This window comes from Trichechus manatus, unplaced genomic scaffold, assembly GCF_000243295.1.
Source record: "Trichechus manatus latirostris isolate Lorelei unplaced genomic scaffold, TriManLat1.0 scaffold00176, whole genome shotgun sequence".
Taxonomy (NCBI): Eukaryota; Metazoa; Chordata; class Mammalia; order Sirenia; family Trichechidae; genus Trichechus; species Trichechus manatus.
In genome coordinates this window covers 1,420,252-1,435,782 of record NW_004444112.1, presented here as the reverse complement: position 1 = coordinate 1,435,782, position 15,531 = coordinate 1,420,252, and the positions used below count along the sequence as shown (strand labels likewise).

At 38.2% G+C, this 15,531-nt stretch overlaps 1 protein-coding gene across 7 annotated transcripts in view; it reads right to left on the bottom strand.

The window, feature by feature from the left end:
- The window catches only part of ATP9B (ATPase phospholipid transporting 9B (putative)), a 259,916-nt gene that overhangs the window by 193,587 nt on the left and 50,798 nt on the right, over positions 1 to 15,531 (bottom strand). For 5 of the 7 annotated variants that reach the window (XM_004386907.3, XM_012558598.2, XM_023741215.1 and 2 more), the window contains one exon: positions 12,059 to 12,167. In XM_004386907.3, the coding sequence (XP_004386964.1) occupies positions 12,059 to 12,167 (109 nt within the window). Of the gene's footprint in view, positions 1 to 12,058; positions 12,169 to 15,531 lie in introns of those variants that run through there. The other 2 variants (XM_023741212.1, XM_023741216.1) reach the window with 2 other exon arrangements.

Below are 15,531 nucleotides of genomic sequence, written 5' to 3'. Positions count from 1 at the left end.
AATGTCATAAAACAGCATGTGTGTTGCTCTTACAAGAGAAACTATCTGTTCTGTAAGCCTTCACCTGAAGTACAATAAAATATTAAAAAAAAAAAGAATGTCCACAAGAGTTTTATTCATACTAAGCAAAACCTGGAAAGTGTCCAGGTGTCCATCTACAGGAAAATGGATAAACTAACAGTGGTACAGGGACTCATACAATGGACATGACTCACTAATCAAAAGGGATGACTACTGGTATACACAACATCAGTGCTAAATCTCAAAAACACACTCAGTGAAAGAAACCAAACACGAACACAAAGTCACTGTATGATTCCATTTAGATGAATTCTAGAAAAGGTAAAACCAGTCTATGGGACAGAAATCAAAACAGAGGACAGAATGGGAAGGGGCATGGAGATAGCTTCCGGATAGAGGGAGATGGTCCATACCTTCCTGGGGTGGGGGCCGTGGTGAATCTTTGTTGGGGGTGGGAGGGAGACGGTGAAGGATCAAAAGCCCCAGATGCTGAAAAGCCCACTGTGTTTACTTTGAAATCACAAAGACTAGGGCAATGGAAAGTGACAGTGGGTCAGAAGCTGAATTGTCACAACGCTGAGAGTGGCCTGCAGTTGACAGCAACAATGGAGGTGATGAGTGATATGTGTAGTCTAATGAGATTTAGAGCTTGGAGTCTAGGGAGGAAAGAAAGAGGATAGCTGAAGGTGGCCACGAGAAGCAGGTCAAGGGGCACCAGGCTATGGGAGAAAAGACAGTAACCACATAGGACCTGGGGAGCATTTCAGAGAGAGCAGATTCAGAGAAGGGTGTGTAGATGAAGACACCTCAGATAAGGAAGGACAGTGAATTCTGAGGACCCTGTGAAAAGGGCAAAGGTGAGACTAGAAGAGGAACACGATCTCATGGAAATTAAACTGAAGATGAAGAGGGACTTCAACGTTTGGGGCTTTTCATTTTACGTGACATAAAAAAGGATAAAGGGCATAGTGTGTACTATGTTGAGCAGTATCCCTTAAATATTCATGCCCACTGGAACCTCAGAATGTGACTCTACTTGGAAATAGGTTCTTTGCAGATGTAATTAATTAAGATAAGGTCATACAAGATCAGAGTGAGCCCTAGTCCAATGACCAGAGCCCTAATAAAAAGAAAGGAATTTGGACAGAGACAGAGAAGACGCAGGGAGGAAGGCCATGTAAAGATGGAGGCAGAGAGTGGAGTGATGCGGCTACAAGCTGAGGAACACCAAGGATGGCCAGCAACCACCAGAAGTGGGGAGGCAGCCAGAAAAGGTCCTCCCCTAGAGCCTTCAGTGAGAGCAAGGCCCTGCCGATGCCTTGAACTCAGGCTTCTCAACTCCAGTACTGTGTGAGAATAATTTGCTGTTTTAAGCGGCCCAGTTTGTGGTGCACTGTTATGCAACCCCTGGAAACCACGATGTGGTGTGATGAGCCCTGGTGGACACGAGGTCCATTCTGCACTCAGGCTGTGAGAGTGGCAAGTCTGGGGAAGCCAAGTCATATTCTAAGTCCTTGAACCCATGGAGGTGGGGAGGGGCAAAGGTCACAGGGCTGCCCTCTGACCTGTTGATGAAGCTGAGGATGTCTGAAGAAGTCAGGATTTACTCAGAACATGGGACCTCTCTCCCCAGTACATACTAGGGATAAATGTGTGAACAAAATTGACAAGTCCCTACCCTCATAAAATTTACATTCTAGTGAGGTTAAGGAAGACACATCGATAAATAATGTAAGTTTACAGACTGGGAAATAGAAAAAAAAAGAAATACTAAAGTCTGGGAGAGGAAGTTATAAAGCATCTTGCAGAAAGTACCAAATTCTTGTTCTTAACATTTGTTAGCAATAACCAAAATAGTTTTTAAAAATACTCTTTAGCAATAACAAAAATAATTTAAGGCATGCTAACATGACCAATTTTTTTTTTTTTATCCTATCAGAAAAAAAATTAGATAGCCTTAGAAAGAATATTGAAATAATGAAAAATCACATCCTGGTAACAAACATTTAAAGATAACACACTGAATGTTATTCACTGGATAAATTATATTAGCCAATCACTTCCCCTTTACAATTCTCTCACTAGCTAAAATAGTCTTTACCATCTGTGTAATCACCAATTAAAGAGTCCAAAAGCTGTCAGAGTGGCTATACATACAGACTTTATCGTCCACCAATGCACAAATCTTTTGCCTAAAGCAATATGCGGAACTAAACACTGAAATAAGTATCAACAGTAATTCACTCCACTCACCATTAAGAGATTTTGTAGAAAATTACAATGGTTTGAAAAATCTGATTAGTATCTCGAACATTTTAAATATTTTATCAACTAACAGATACAAACAAAAACATACATGGTGTCCCTAGAGAGAGGACACACTTCAAAACCTTGATTAAGACCTCCACGGGCATAAGGGAAATTTCTACCCTTTGCTTTCTGTGGATAGATAACCTTCTCAAGTATCTACCAAACTTCAAGATACAAAACACTGTAAATGCACATGGTTTGTAATTAACAGGCTCTGAATCAGAAGACATAAAGAAAATCCATTATATTTTAAGATTTCCCTTTGGAAATGTTCATAATGCAAGGATAGCATGTAAAAGGCACTTAAGAAAGATTCAAAAATATTTTGACTCAGTTTTTCAAGGAATAATTATTACTCACGAAGGGAGTAAATTGTACTAAAGGATCGCAAAATTTTATTGAAACATCTAATAATTTTTTTAACGTAAAAAAGCAGGCTAAGAATTTTAGGAAGTTGTACTGAAACACAATTACAGTGTTGATAAATATGATCAAAGTCCCAGAAATATACAAGAATAAAGAAAATTAACACGGACATATTCTGTACTAGGATAAGGTTTTTTTTTGGCAAGTAAAATGGAACAAGAGAAAGATGTGAGTGCTCGCTCTCTCGCTCACACACACACACACATACAGAGACAGACACGTGCACACACACATTACAGACACTCCCACAGAGACACACACACATACAGACACACAAGCACCTTACTTAAGGCTCAAAGACAACAGAATTATTCTCTCTCTCTCTCATAAAGGTTGAATATTTGAAAACATGTTAAACAAAAAACCTCCAGAAACTATTCAAAGAAACAGCTAAGTGATGTTGGAAAACCACCACCACAAGCTGTACAGAGGAATCACAGCACAGAAGAAAATCAAGTTACATCTCTAAACGTAATAGGTTAGCATGAGTTTAAATTCGGAATGTACATTGTAGTTGTTGACATGACATAGCACTGCTTAGATTTTATGGCTAATGAAAACCAACCTACAGCAAACCCGAGTGAACCCTCCCCACCAAGCTCTGCAGGCGCTTCCTCTGAAGCACGGCTCAGGCCTGGGTCATGGCTGGTAATGACTGTTTGTGGAACTGAACTGAACTGTGGCCTGGCCAACTGGACGACTGTTACCAACGTGTACAATTTCTACACCTTCCCCTAGAGATGAGGGAAATGCAGCCCTGACTCCAAAACCATGCTGGTGGAGTGGCCATGTACTCCAACCCCTCCTCCTCATGAGGTTCTGCAAGGATGCTAACACACAGGAAATCTACTTTGCTTTCTCCTCCTTGGTTCTGCCTCTTTGTCAGAAACAGTAATAAATGATACAGGCAGTCATAAACAAAACAAAAGGAAGGAAAGTGGCACCAACAGATATGCATAATTCCCAAGCATGTGAGAAAATACAAGTCAGCAGAGAACCCAAAATCATTCCAGCACAACAGACATAATGTTAACACTTAAAACTGCTTCCACACAAAGCATCTTCAGGGTATTATAAAACTTAAAAGTGAAAGTGGCTTTCCTTTCATTATTAAAAGGAAAAACATAATGCCAGTAAGCACTTCTCCAGTTTACATCTGTAAGATGTACTTGAGAACTCTAGATATAAAGTACACCAAGAAGCACCATCAATGCCATTCAAACAGGAGGACGAGGGAAACTTTACAGATTAAAAAGAACATCAACTGAGTTATTCTGGAGGAAAGAAATTTTAAACTACACTCAGTAGTGAACTGGAACACATGAGTTTTTTACATTCTAGATTTCTCAGCAATCATTTGCATCATGTTAACTACCCATGGGGCAATGTGCCACAGATGAAAGAACACTGAAGTCCAAAAGATCCGTGTTCAGATTCCAGATCTATAAAGAACTGCTGTGATTTAGGGCAAATTATTTAACATAAGCCTAAGATGGCTCATCTGTTAAATGGAGATAATATCAACCTACCTTGGATGGTGGCTATGAGAATGAATATAATGAACCTTATCTGACACACAGTAGGAACTCGAAAATATTATCTATTATTATCATCACCTACATACAAAATTTCCACTTCTTAGATCACAAGCAATGATAGAGATATATGTATATGAAATAAACCTAATGAAAATTATTTTTAAAGTTATTTTGAGTTCAAATAACACAAAAGTGTAGAAAATACTAGTCTTTTTTCTCGACATTTTACACCATTTTATTGAGATGTAATAACATAACATAAAATGAATCTGTTGAAATGAACCATTTGGTAGCATTTAGTACATTCACAATGGTGTGCAACCACCAAATCTATCTAGTTCCAGAACATTCTAATCATCCAAAAAGGAGACTCCATACTCATTAAGCAGTTGTTCTCTATTCATACTTCCCTCAGTACCATAGCAACCACATGTCTATGTTCCTTCTCTATAGATTTATCTATTCGGAGAATTTCATATAAAAGAAATCAGTACAATGTGTAACCTTTTTAGTTTGGCTTCTTTCACTCAGCCTAATGTTTTCATCCACATCATAGCATGTATCAGAATTCCATTCCTTTTTATACTTGAATAATATTCCATCATATTTATATACCAAATATTACCCATTCATCAACTGATGGATATTTAGGTTGTTTCCACCTTTTGGCTACTGTGAATAATGCTGCAATGAACAATGGTGTGCACAAATCTTCCAAATCTTTTGGGTGTATACCTAGGAGTGGAATTGCTGGGTCATATGGTAGCTCTACGATGAACTTACCGAGGAACTGCCACTATTTTCCACAACAGCTGCATCATTTATGTTCCCACCAGTAATGTACAAAGTTTCTGATTTCTCCACACGGTCACCAACACTTATTATTTTTCCATTTTTGTTTTGTTTTTATCTTTCAGCCATCCTAGTGGAGTAAAGTGGTACCTTACTGTGGTTTTGATTTGCATTTCCCTGATAATGTTGAGCATCTTTTCATGTGCTTGTTGGTCATTTATATATCTTCTTTGGAGAAAAGACTATTAAAGTACCTTGCACATTTTTAAATTGGGGTGTCCTGTTATCGTTGAGTTTTAAGAGTTGTGGATACTGGACCCTTATCAGATATATGATTTGCAAATATTTTCTCCCACTTTGTGGACTATCTTTTCACTTTTCATCATAATTAAAAAATTAAAAGTTTTTAATTATGATGAAGTCCAAATTATCTTTTTTTGTTGTTGTTGCTCATGCTTTTGGTGTCAGATCTAAGAAGTCATTGCCTTTTCCAGAGTAATGAAGATTTTCCCCTATGTTTTCTTACAAGAGTTTTGTTCTTTTAGCTCTTATATTTAGGTCCTTGATGCATTTTGAGTTACTTTTTAAATATGATGTGAGGTACAGGTTCCAAATTCACTCTTTTGCATATGCATATCCAGATATTCCATTGGTCTATATGTCTATCCTTATGCCAGCATCACACTGTTTTGACTACTGTAGCTTTATAGGCAAGTTTTAAAATTGGAAAGTGTGATTCCTCCTACTTTGTTCTTTTTTCAAGATTGTTTTGAAAAAACAATTCTGTATGAACTCGAGAATCGGCTTTATCGTTTTGCAAGAGGCCATTGGAATTTTTATAAGGATCGCATTGAATATGCACATCACTTTGGGTAGTACTGACATTTTAACAATGTTCAGTCTTCTAATCTATGAACACAGGATGTCTTTCATTTATTTAGGTCTTTTTTCTTTCAGCAAAGCTTTGTAGTTTTCAGTGTGTAAGTCTTTCACCTCCATAGTTGTATTTATTCCCAGGTATCTTAATCTTTCAGATGTTACTATAAATGGGATTGTTTTCTTAATTTTTATTGTTCATTGCTGGTTTTTTTCCACGATGATCTCTACTCTGCAACTTTGTTTATTAGCTCTATCTAGCAGGTTTTTTGTGGATTCTTTGAGATTTTCCATACATAGGACTATGAAATCAGTAAGCAGAGAACGTTTTACCTCTTGTTTTCCAAACTGGATGCCTTCTAGTTCTTTTTCTTGCCTAAATACTCTGCCTACAGCTTCCAGTACAATTTTGAATAGCAGTAGTGAAAGCACACATCCTCATCTTCTTCCTGATCTTAAGAGGGGAGTCTTCAGTCTTTCACCATCGCATATGATGTTGTTGTTGTTAGTTGCTGTAGACTCGGCTCCAACTCAAGGTGGCCTCACATACAACAGAACAAAATGCTGCCCAGTCCTGTGCCATCTTCATGATCACTGGTATTTTTTAGTTCATTTTTGTGGCTATTGTGTCAATCCATCTCATTGAGGGTTTCCCTCATTTTCACTGACAGTCTACTTTACCAAACATGATGTCGTTTTCTAATGATTGGTCTCTCCCGATGACGTGTCCGAAGTAATCAAGCCAAAGTCTCACCATCCTCACTTCTAACAAGTATTCTGGTTGTATTTTTTCTAAGACTGATTTGTTTGCTCTTCTGGCAGTCTATGGTACAGTCAATATTTTTCGCCATCGCCACAGTTCAAATGCACCAGTACTTCTTCATTCCTTTTTCATTGTCCAGCTTTCACCCATGGCTTGGGTCAGGTGCACCTTGTCATCAAACTGAAATCTGTGCTTTTTAAAACTTTAAAAAGGTATTTTGCAACAGATTCACCCAATGCAATACATCATTTGATTTCTTGGCTGCTGCTCCCATGGGCGTTGATTGTTGAAGCAAGTAGAATGAAATCACTGCCTTCCATTTTTTCTCCATTTATCATGATGCTGTCTATTGATCCGTTGTGAGGACAATTTTCATTTTCTTCACATTCAGGTGTGATCCATACTGAAGGCTGTAGTCTTTGACCTTTATAAGTAAGTACTTCAAGTTGTCTTCATTTTCAGGAAGCAAGGTTGTGGGGATTTTTCATAAATGCCCTTTTTCAGGTTGAAGAAGTTCTCTTCTATTCCTAGTTTGCTTAGTGTTTCACCCTGAAAGTGTATTGGATTTTATCAAACACTTTTTCTGCATAATCAAGATGATCATGTGGTTTTATTCCTTCACTGTACTCATTTGGTGTATTACATGTATTTATTTTCTTATGTTGAACCACCCTTGCATTCCTGGGATAAATTCCACTTGAACATCATGCATAATCCTTCTAATATGTTGTTGGATTCAGTTGCTAGTACAGTATTTAGCTGAAGACTTTTGCACCTATAACCATCAGGGATATTGGTCTGTTGTTTTTTGGTGGTGTCTTTTTTTGGCTCTGGTATCAGGGTAACACTGATCTCCTAGAATAAGTTAGGAAGTGTTCCCTCCTCTTCTATTTTTAAGAAGAGTTTGAGAAGGACTGGTGTTAATTCTGCTTTAAATGTTTGGTAGGACCACTGAAGCCAACTGGGCTTGCATTTTTCCTTCTTGGTGCTCACTAAGCATACTGATTGTACAGATCTGTGTCTTTTATCAAATTTGGGGAGTTCTTGGCCATGACTACTTCAAACATTCTCTCTGCCCTTTCTCTCTCCTCTCCTCTCCTGGGATTCCCATTATGCAAATGTTGGTGTCCCACAGATCTTTTGGACTCTATTCATTTTCTTCATTCTTTTTTATTCTGTTCTTCAGATTAGATAGTAACATTGGCGTCACTGTTTCTTCTGTCTGCTCAAATGTACTATGAAAATCTTCTGGTGAGTTTTTCATTTCCGTTATTATACTTTTTAGCTCCAGAATTTATTTCCTTTCAATAATTGTTACATCTGTTATTGATATTCTCTATTTGTTCGTACATCATTCTCCTGGTATCCTTTAGTTCTTTGTTCATGATTTCTTTTTAGCTTAACAGATGATTTAATGCCTTTCTCAAGCAAGTGTAAAGTCTGTATTTCCTCAGGTACAATTTCTGTTAATTTCTTCTGTAAATGGGTTACGCTTTGTTTCTTTACATGCTCCATACTTTTTTGTTGAAACCTGGACATTGTGACTATTATAATGTGGTAAGTCTGGAAATCAGATTCTTCCCCCGCCTCAGTTTGTTTTGGTTGCTTGCTGTAGGCTGTAGCTATATGTCTGTTCAATGACTTTTCTAAACCATTTTTGTAAATCCTGTATTCTATGTCATACATGGTCTCTGAAATCTGTATCTTTAGCTTGTGTTAAGCTAGTGTTTTGACAGATTTCTTTAAACATGAGTCAAAAAAAAGAGAAGAAAAGAAATAAAGAAAAAGAGGAAGAAACAAAAAACAAAAGTAATCCTATTTCCAAAAATATCCTCTCACAGTCTTTGCAGATTAGCTGTGTCCTTCAACTTTACCCCTCCATTTACAACTCTGTTGCAGCCTTCACTTCCTGCTTGCACTGAGACTAGAGCTCAACCAAGAGTAAAAGCTAGGGTCCTTTCTGAGCGTGCATCCTGCCCTGGGCATAGGCATGGCTTTCTAAATTGCCCAGTATACAGAGTGCTTTTGAATGCCCTAATTTCCCAAAGAAATTCTTCCCACCTCTCTCTCCCAGGTTTCTGATGCTCTATTGTATGCCTCAACCATTATCTTTTATGTATTGTTTCCCCTACACATTTAAGGAATGCCTGCAGCTTTTCTGCTTTTCTGCCCTGAATGAGGTCCAAGTTAAAGAAACAGGGACAAGCCCTTTGTGATGGTCCTTCTGGTAGCCCCCAGATAGATTAGAACAGATAAACTCAATTCTTTGACAACAGGATCCGCTCTGATCCCTCTGGAACCAGGGACTAGGGTCTCAAGGTAGAAATGCAAATTGCTGTCTTCAAGGATACTACCGAGCTGGTAAGGCAGTTGGGGCAAGGGCAAGTAAAAAATGCCATAAAGCTTTCCTATCATTTTTTAAGTTGCCTATGCCTTGATTTGGAGCTCTGGTGGCACAGTGGTTAAGAACTCAGCAGCTAACCAAAAGGTTGGCAGTTCAAATCCACTAGCTGCTTCCTGGAAACTGTATGGGGCAGTTCTACTCTGTCCTATAGGATCGCTATGAGCTGGAATCAACTCAACGGCAATAGGTTCAGTTTTGGTTTTTTGCCTTGACTCAGCATTTGCTTTGGTGGTATAAAGGTTTGACTGTTCTCCAAAGTTCTGACAAAGTTGGTTGTGATAGTTTCTGCTTGATTTTTCAATATTTCTGTGGAGGGATGGGCACTTGGAACTGCCTACTTCACTATTTTGCTGACACCACTTATTTTTTGATTAATACAATTATTACATCAGAAACAAATCTCTGCCCCGCCCAACTACCACAATTAAAACAGCTGAAAACAAAAATAAGCTAGGAACTATACTATACTCTTAAAAAGGCAAAATATATTACACCTAATTTACCTGGTCATTATGGGAATTCTTCTTGCCAGAATTAAAGCTTATGTTCTTTTCTGCAACTCACCTTCCTCCCACAATGCCACTATTCAAATATCAAAGCTTTCTAAAAAGAAATTTTTCTATTCAATGGAGAAAAAATAGCCCTTTCAACAAATGATTCTGGGACAACTAGACAACTCCCTGCAAAACAAAGAAGTTAGACCCCTATCCCACACCATACTTTATGTGAAAATGGATCAGAGACCTAAGTTAAGGGCTAAAACTGGAAAGCAACTAGAAAAAAGCATAAAAGTAAATCTTCTGTAACCTTGGATTAACTGACAGTTTCTTAGATACAACACCAAAAGCATAAGCAATGAAAAAAAAAAGTAGACAAACTGGACTTCATCAAAATTTATAACTTTTGTGCATAAAAAGTCACCATCGATAAAATGAAATGAGAATCCAAAAAGGGAGGAAATATTTCCAAATCATATATCTGACAGAATACTTGTATCCAAAATACAAAAACAACTCTTGTTGGTGTTGTTGGTAGGTGCCGTTGAGTCGGTTTTTGACTCATAGTGACCCCAACTGACAGAGAGTAGAACTGCCCCATAGGGTTTTCTAGGCTATAATCTTTACAGGAGATCACCAGGTCTTTCTCCTGTGGTGCCACTGGATGGATTCAGACCACCAATGTTTTGGTTAGTAGCCAAGCACTTAACCATTGTGCCATCAGGGCTCCTTATAAAGAACTCTAACAACTCAATAACTGAGAGACAAATAACCCAGTTAAAAAATGGGTAAAGGATCTGAATACACATTTCTCCAAAGAAGATATACAAATGGCCAATAAGCCCATGAAAAGATGTTTAATGCCATTGGTCATTAAGGAAATGAAAATCAAAACCTCAATGAGATACCACTTCACACCCAGTAGGATGGCTAAAATGAAAAGACAGACAATAAAAAGGGTTGGTAAGGATGTGGAGCAACTGGAACCCTCACATACTACTGGTGGAAATGTAAAATGGTACAGACACTTTGGTAAACAGTTTAGCAGCTTCTCAAAATGCTAAACATAGAGCTGCCTAGCAGTTTTACTCCTAGATATATACTCAATAAGCAACATATGTTCACGTAAAAACACGTACACAAACGTTCATAGCAGCATTATTTCTAACAGCCACAATATGTAAATGACCCAAAAGTCCATCAACTGATAAATGGATAAACAAAATGTAGTATATCATACAATGGAATATTATTTTGCCCCAAAAAGTAATGAAATACTGATCCATGCTATAATATGAATAAACCTTAAAAAACAATATGCAAAGTGAAAGAAGCCAGTGACAAAAAACCACATATTGCATGATTCTATGTATGTGAAATGTCCTGAATAGACAAATCCATAGAGACAGAAAGCAGAGTAGTGGGGGGCTGGAGCTGGGGCTGGGGGAGAAAGCCAAAATGGGGAATGACTGCTAAGGGATTTGGGGATTCCTTCTGCAGAAGTAGAAAATATTCTAAAATTAGATAGCTATGATGGTTGCATAACTCTAAATATACCAAAAATCACTGAGCTATATACTTTAATTGGTAAATTTTATGGCATGTGAAATAAATCCCATTACACTGTAAAAAATACCATTTTTGACGGGATTCTCTCTGGGATGAATAATTCATTGTACATATTCACATGTAAACAGAAGGTATTAAATCCACGCTAAACCTCTTCATTTTTAAACAGACTCTTAGATTATTGTGAATACCAATTACTAAACTTAGTTTTAAAGTCTCTTCTCTCACTGTCATAATACCTATTTATAATAGCTCCACCTATCGGTTTCCTGAAACATCGCTTCTTTTCTATTACAGACTAGAAAACCAGATAAACAAGCTCTTTAAGAACATAGTTAATGTAGGGCTAAAACCCTGACTGAAGGTTAAGGAGAAATGTGCATGTTACCAATCTGGACCATGGCATTTTAGGTGCTCAAAAGCCTTTTTTACTGAAGTATAGTTTAAGACCTTGGTACGATAAGTCTGACCTTCATGAGTGGGTTTAAAATAAAGTACACAGATTTTTGGATAAAGTGATACTATGCTTCAGAGAAAATATGTACATAGCAGTTGGGTTTCACATGTGTTTAAGTACACATGCATTATACACAAAGTGTAACAGAGGACTGCGTTACACAATTTTATGTGTGTGTGTTTGTGCACACGTGTGTGTGTATGCTCAAACATCTGGAGTAGGAATAAAACTCTACCCTAAAATTGGACACATTATCTATTATAAGAGAATGAATTAGATACCATATGCAATCTGATAATACTATTCTCAGTAACTGAATCAGGACACATTTCCTTTTTTTTGTTAATTCTAAAATGTTGAATGTATTAAACAACTGCTAAATAGGATTGAAAGTGTCTTGCTAACCTCTTACAGTAAGTTTGCTGTATAGCTGCGAATTCATTTCCTTATCTCGCCGGAAACGTCGAAATTCATCAATTGCTTCCCGCATGATAGTAACAGCCAAGACAAATCCCTATAAAACAAAATAAAGTATTTGAGAAAACTGACTTAAAGAAAGCAAAATTTTTTTTACCATTTAGATTTACTTTTTTCTTTGACTTATATTACTCTATAAAATATAAATGAAAACAAAGAAAAAAGACAAAAAGTAACAATGAAATACCACAAAAAGAATACACAGTAAAAGTGTTACAGCTCTCCGTATACTCACGAAAATTTTCCAAATTTCCTATCACAATATGTACTTCAAGGTAAACATCACCAACGCAAAGAAGAAGAAATTAACAATCTTCAATAAACCCATGAATTGTATTTAGAGCATTCAAGCTTTCAAATACCAAATTAATAGTGACCAACATAAAAATCTTATCTTTAATATCTGCACTTAAACCTTTCTGATAGAATAAATCCATTTTGGCATACAAAACAACTTAGCAGATACAAGGACCTATGCTGATGGATTTTCTTAAACAGTGCATTTTTACGTAACAGCGTTTGCGAGCACAGGTATAATTAGTGTTTTTTCTCTCATTTTTAAAGTAAAAGTCTAGATTCATTTGACACTATTTAAATAAAACTTTAATCTACTTCTAATTTATTGTAAAACCTGTTACACCACTAATAAGTAACTAATGTCCAACTTTTTAAAGGCCGCATACACATTTTCTTACACACGGAACTCGAGTCACTCTCCAAAGGATTAAATAAAGAAGTGGGGTTCATATTACTGAGAGCCTTGCTTCAGCCTACTCAGTAAAGAACTGAGCACAGGATGGTTTTCCACTAGAAGGATCCCAAAACCAAACGAAACTCATTGCCGCAATTCTGACTCACAGTTACCCTACAGGACAGAGCAGAACTGCCCCATAAGGTTTCCAAGGAGCAGCTGGTGGGTGTGAACTGCCGACCTTTGGGTTAGCAGTCAAGCTCTTAACCACTGTGCCACCAGGGCTCCACAGTAATATCTTACTCTAATTTTTTTTTCCCCTGTATAACCAACAGACTAAGTGGGACACTAGCAGATATGTTTCTTCTATTTACTCAAATGAGTCTTCTCAAGTGTTTTTCTTTAGATGGCATGATGCATCTGTCTACTCAAGTCAGAGGATGCCTACTTCTTTCCCATTCAAAATCAACCCAACAACCTGTATCCTCCACCCCATTCTATGCCTCTGTTCACTCTTCAACCACAATTTCTATGTGTTCTTTTTCCCTAATTATAAACATCTTTAAAACAGTTTCAATCCCTCTTACCAAAGAAACCTCCCCTTGACCACCCCCGTCATCTTCACTCTGTATGCTCAGGTTTTCTCCTTCCTTTTGCATGCAAACTAGTCAAAGTAACCATCTATACTTGGCACCATCTATGCTTCTCTCTTTCCATTCACTTCTCAGCTTGCTACAGTTTTATCTCCACCACAAGTCTACTGAAGCTATTCAGAATTAAGATGGCCCAACACAAAGATACTCTTCCTGCCCCCTGCTGAATGATTCCTTGTTCACCCTGCCACTCCTATGTTTTAAATTCTCCAGTCTCTTTGCTTCCCAACACCACACCCTCCTGGTTTTCTTCAAATCAGCTGATGGTCCTTTTTCTGATGCCCTCATGCACTCCTCTTTGTCTGGTCATCCCTTAAATACTGGTGTGGGAATCTGGCCTCAGAACACTGCTCTCCCAATGCTACATTCACTCTGTTAGCCATCATATTCACTATTTTCAGGACATAACCATCGCCTAGCATAATTTCATAACTCTCTCCTCTCCCTCAATTCCTACTACCAAGCCCTGATGATTCTGCTTCCCAAATCTCTCTCAAACCTGGACCGCTCTCTCCCTGCCACCACCGGAGCCTTGTACAGGCCCTCTCTTTTCTCACTTAGATCACCATTCCAAATCAGACTCCCTGTCTCCATTCTCAGCCCCTTCAAAACTGTCCTTCCACAGTTATGCAAGTATCAACCTACAATGAAAACTGACAAATAGGTCATTCCCCTCAACCTTCAGTAACTGTTGTTGTTAGTTGCTGTCAAGCAGATTCCAACTCATGGCGACCCCATGTGTTACAGAACTGCTCCGTAGGGTTTTCTTGTTTGTAATCTTAATGGAAGCAGATTGCCAGGCTTTTTCTTCTACAGTACTGCTGGCTGGGTTTGACCCACCAACCTTTAAGCAGGCAGTTGAATACAAACCATTTGTGCCACCTATGGACCTTTCAACCCTCAACTGAAAAAAAAAAAGTTGCCATAGAGTCAATTCTGACTCATGGCAACCTTCAATAGCTCCCCATTATCTGGACTCCTTACCCTACAGTCTTCAGAATGGATAGATCTCTAGCCTCATCACTCACTCAATGCTGCTTTACTCTCTACACCAGGGGACTGTCAGCAGAATACTAAAGTGCCATGACACATTCATCTGGTCCTGCCAATGTACTTCTAGTGGTTGCCTGAAGCACTCTATTGACAAGTATTCTAAAGCAATACTTGGGCACAATGAAAAAGGACGCCAGACATGTCCCATTTGCAAAGGCAGGCATGGAAATGTAAGTGCTGAGTATTTGTGGTCAGCACACCTGAAGATAATGGCTGACAGGCAGTTTGACCCTCACTGAAGTCCTTCAGCATACATTTTGTTTTTTATAACAGCTCTGTTGAGACACAATTCACGTACCCTAAGATTCACCCTTTAAAGTATACAACAGAGTGGCTTTTAACATTTTCACAGAGTTGTGCAACATCACCATCATCAAATTTTAGAACATTCTCATCATTGCAAAAAAAAATCTCATACTCATTAGCAGTCACTCCCCATTTTCCCCTCTCCCTAGCCACTGACAACCACTAACCTGCTTTGCTTCTATGGATTTCCCTATTGTGGTGAAATGAGCTCCTTTATGTGGCCTTTTACCTTGGTTCTTTGGAAAAACCACTTGAGAGACTTTTCCCCTAAGCCCTGAAGAGTTACCTTTGCCCTAGTTTTCTACTTCAGAGGGTTTGTTACTTTTGCCCAGGTTCACTGACATTTTCTGGGTAAGCTATAAACAACTTGTGGTTTGATCCTTTTTGTCTGACCCTGGGCTATAGCACGCACAGTGATTGGTAAGTACCTTGCAGGAATTGGTCAATAGATTATGCAAATGAGGTATCTATAGCCTACTATGCAAATGCGTCTATAGCCTACAGAAAAGGGATTGGTTAGTTTGTGCCCTTCCCCGACTTGAAATTGACAAGGACTTGTGTATATAAGCAGCCACCACCACAGAGGTTTTTCAGACAGAAAGAAGCAGAAGGAAGAAAGGAGAAAGAAGCAGGAGACAGAGACAGAGAGAGAGAGAGAGAGAGAGAGAGAGAGACAGAGAGAGAGAGAGAGAGAGAGA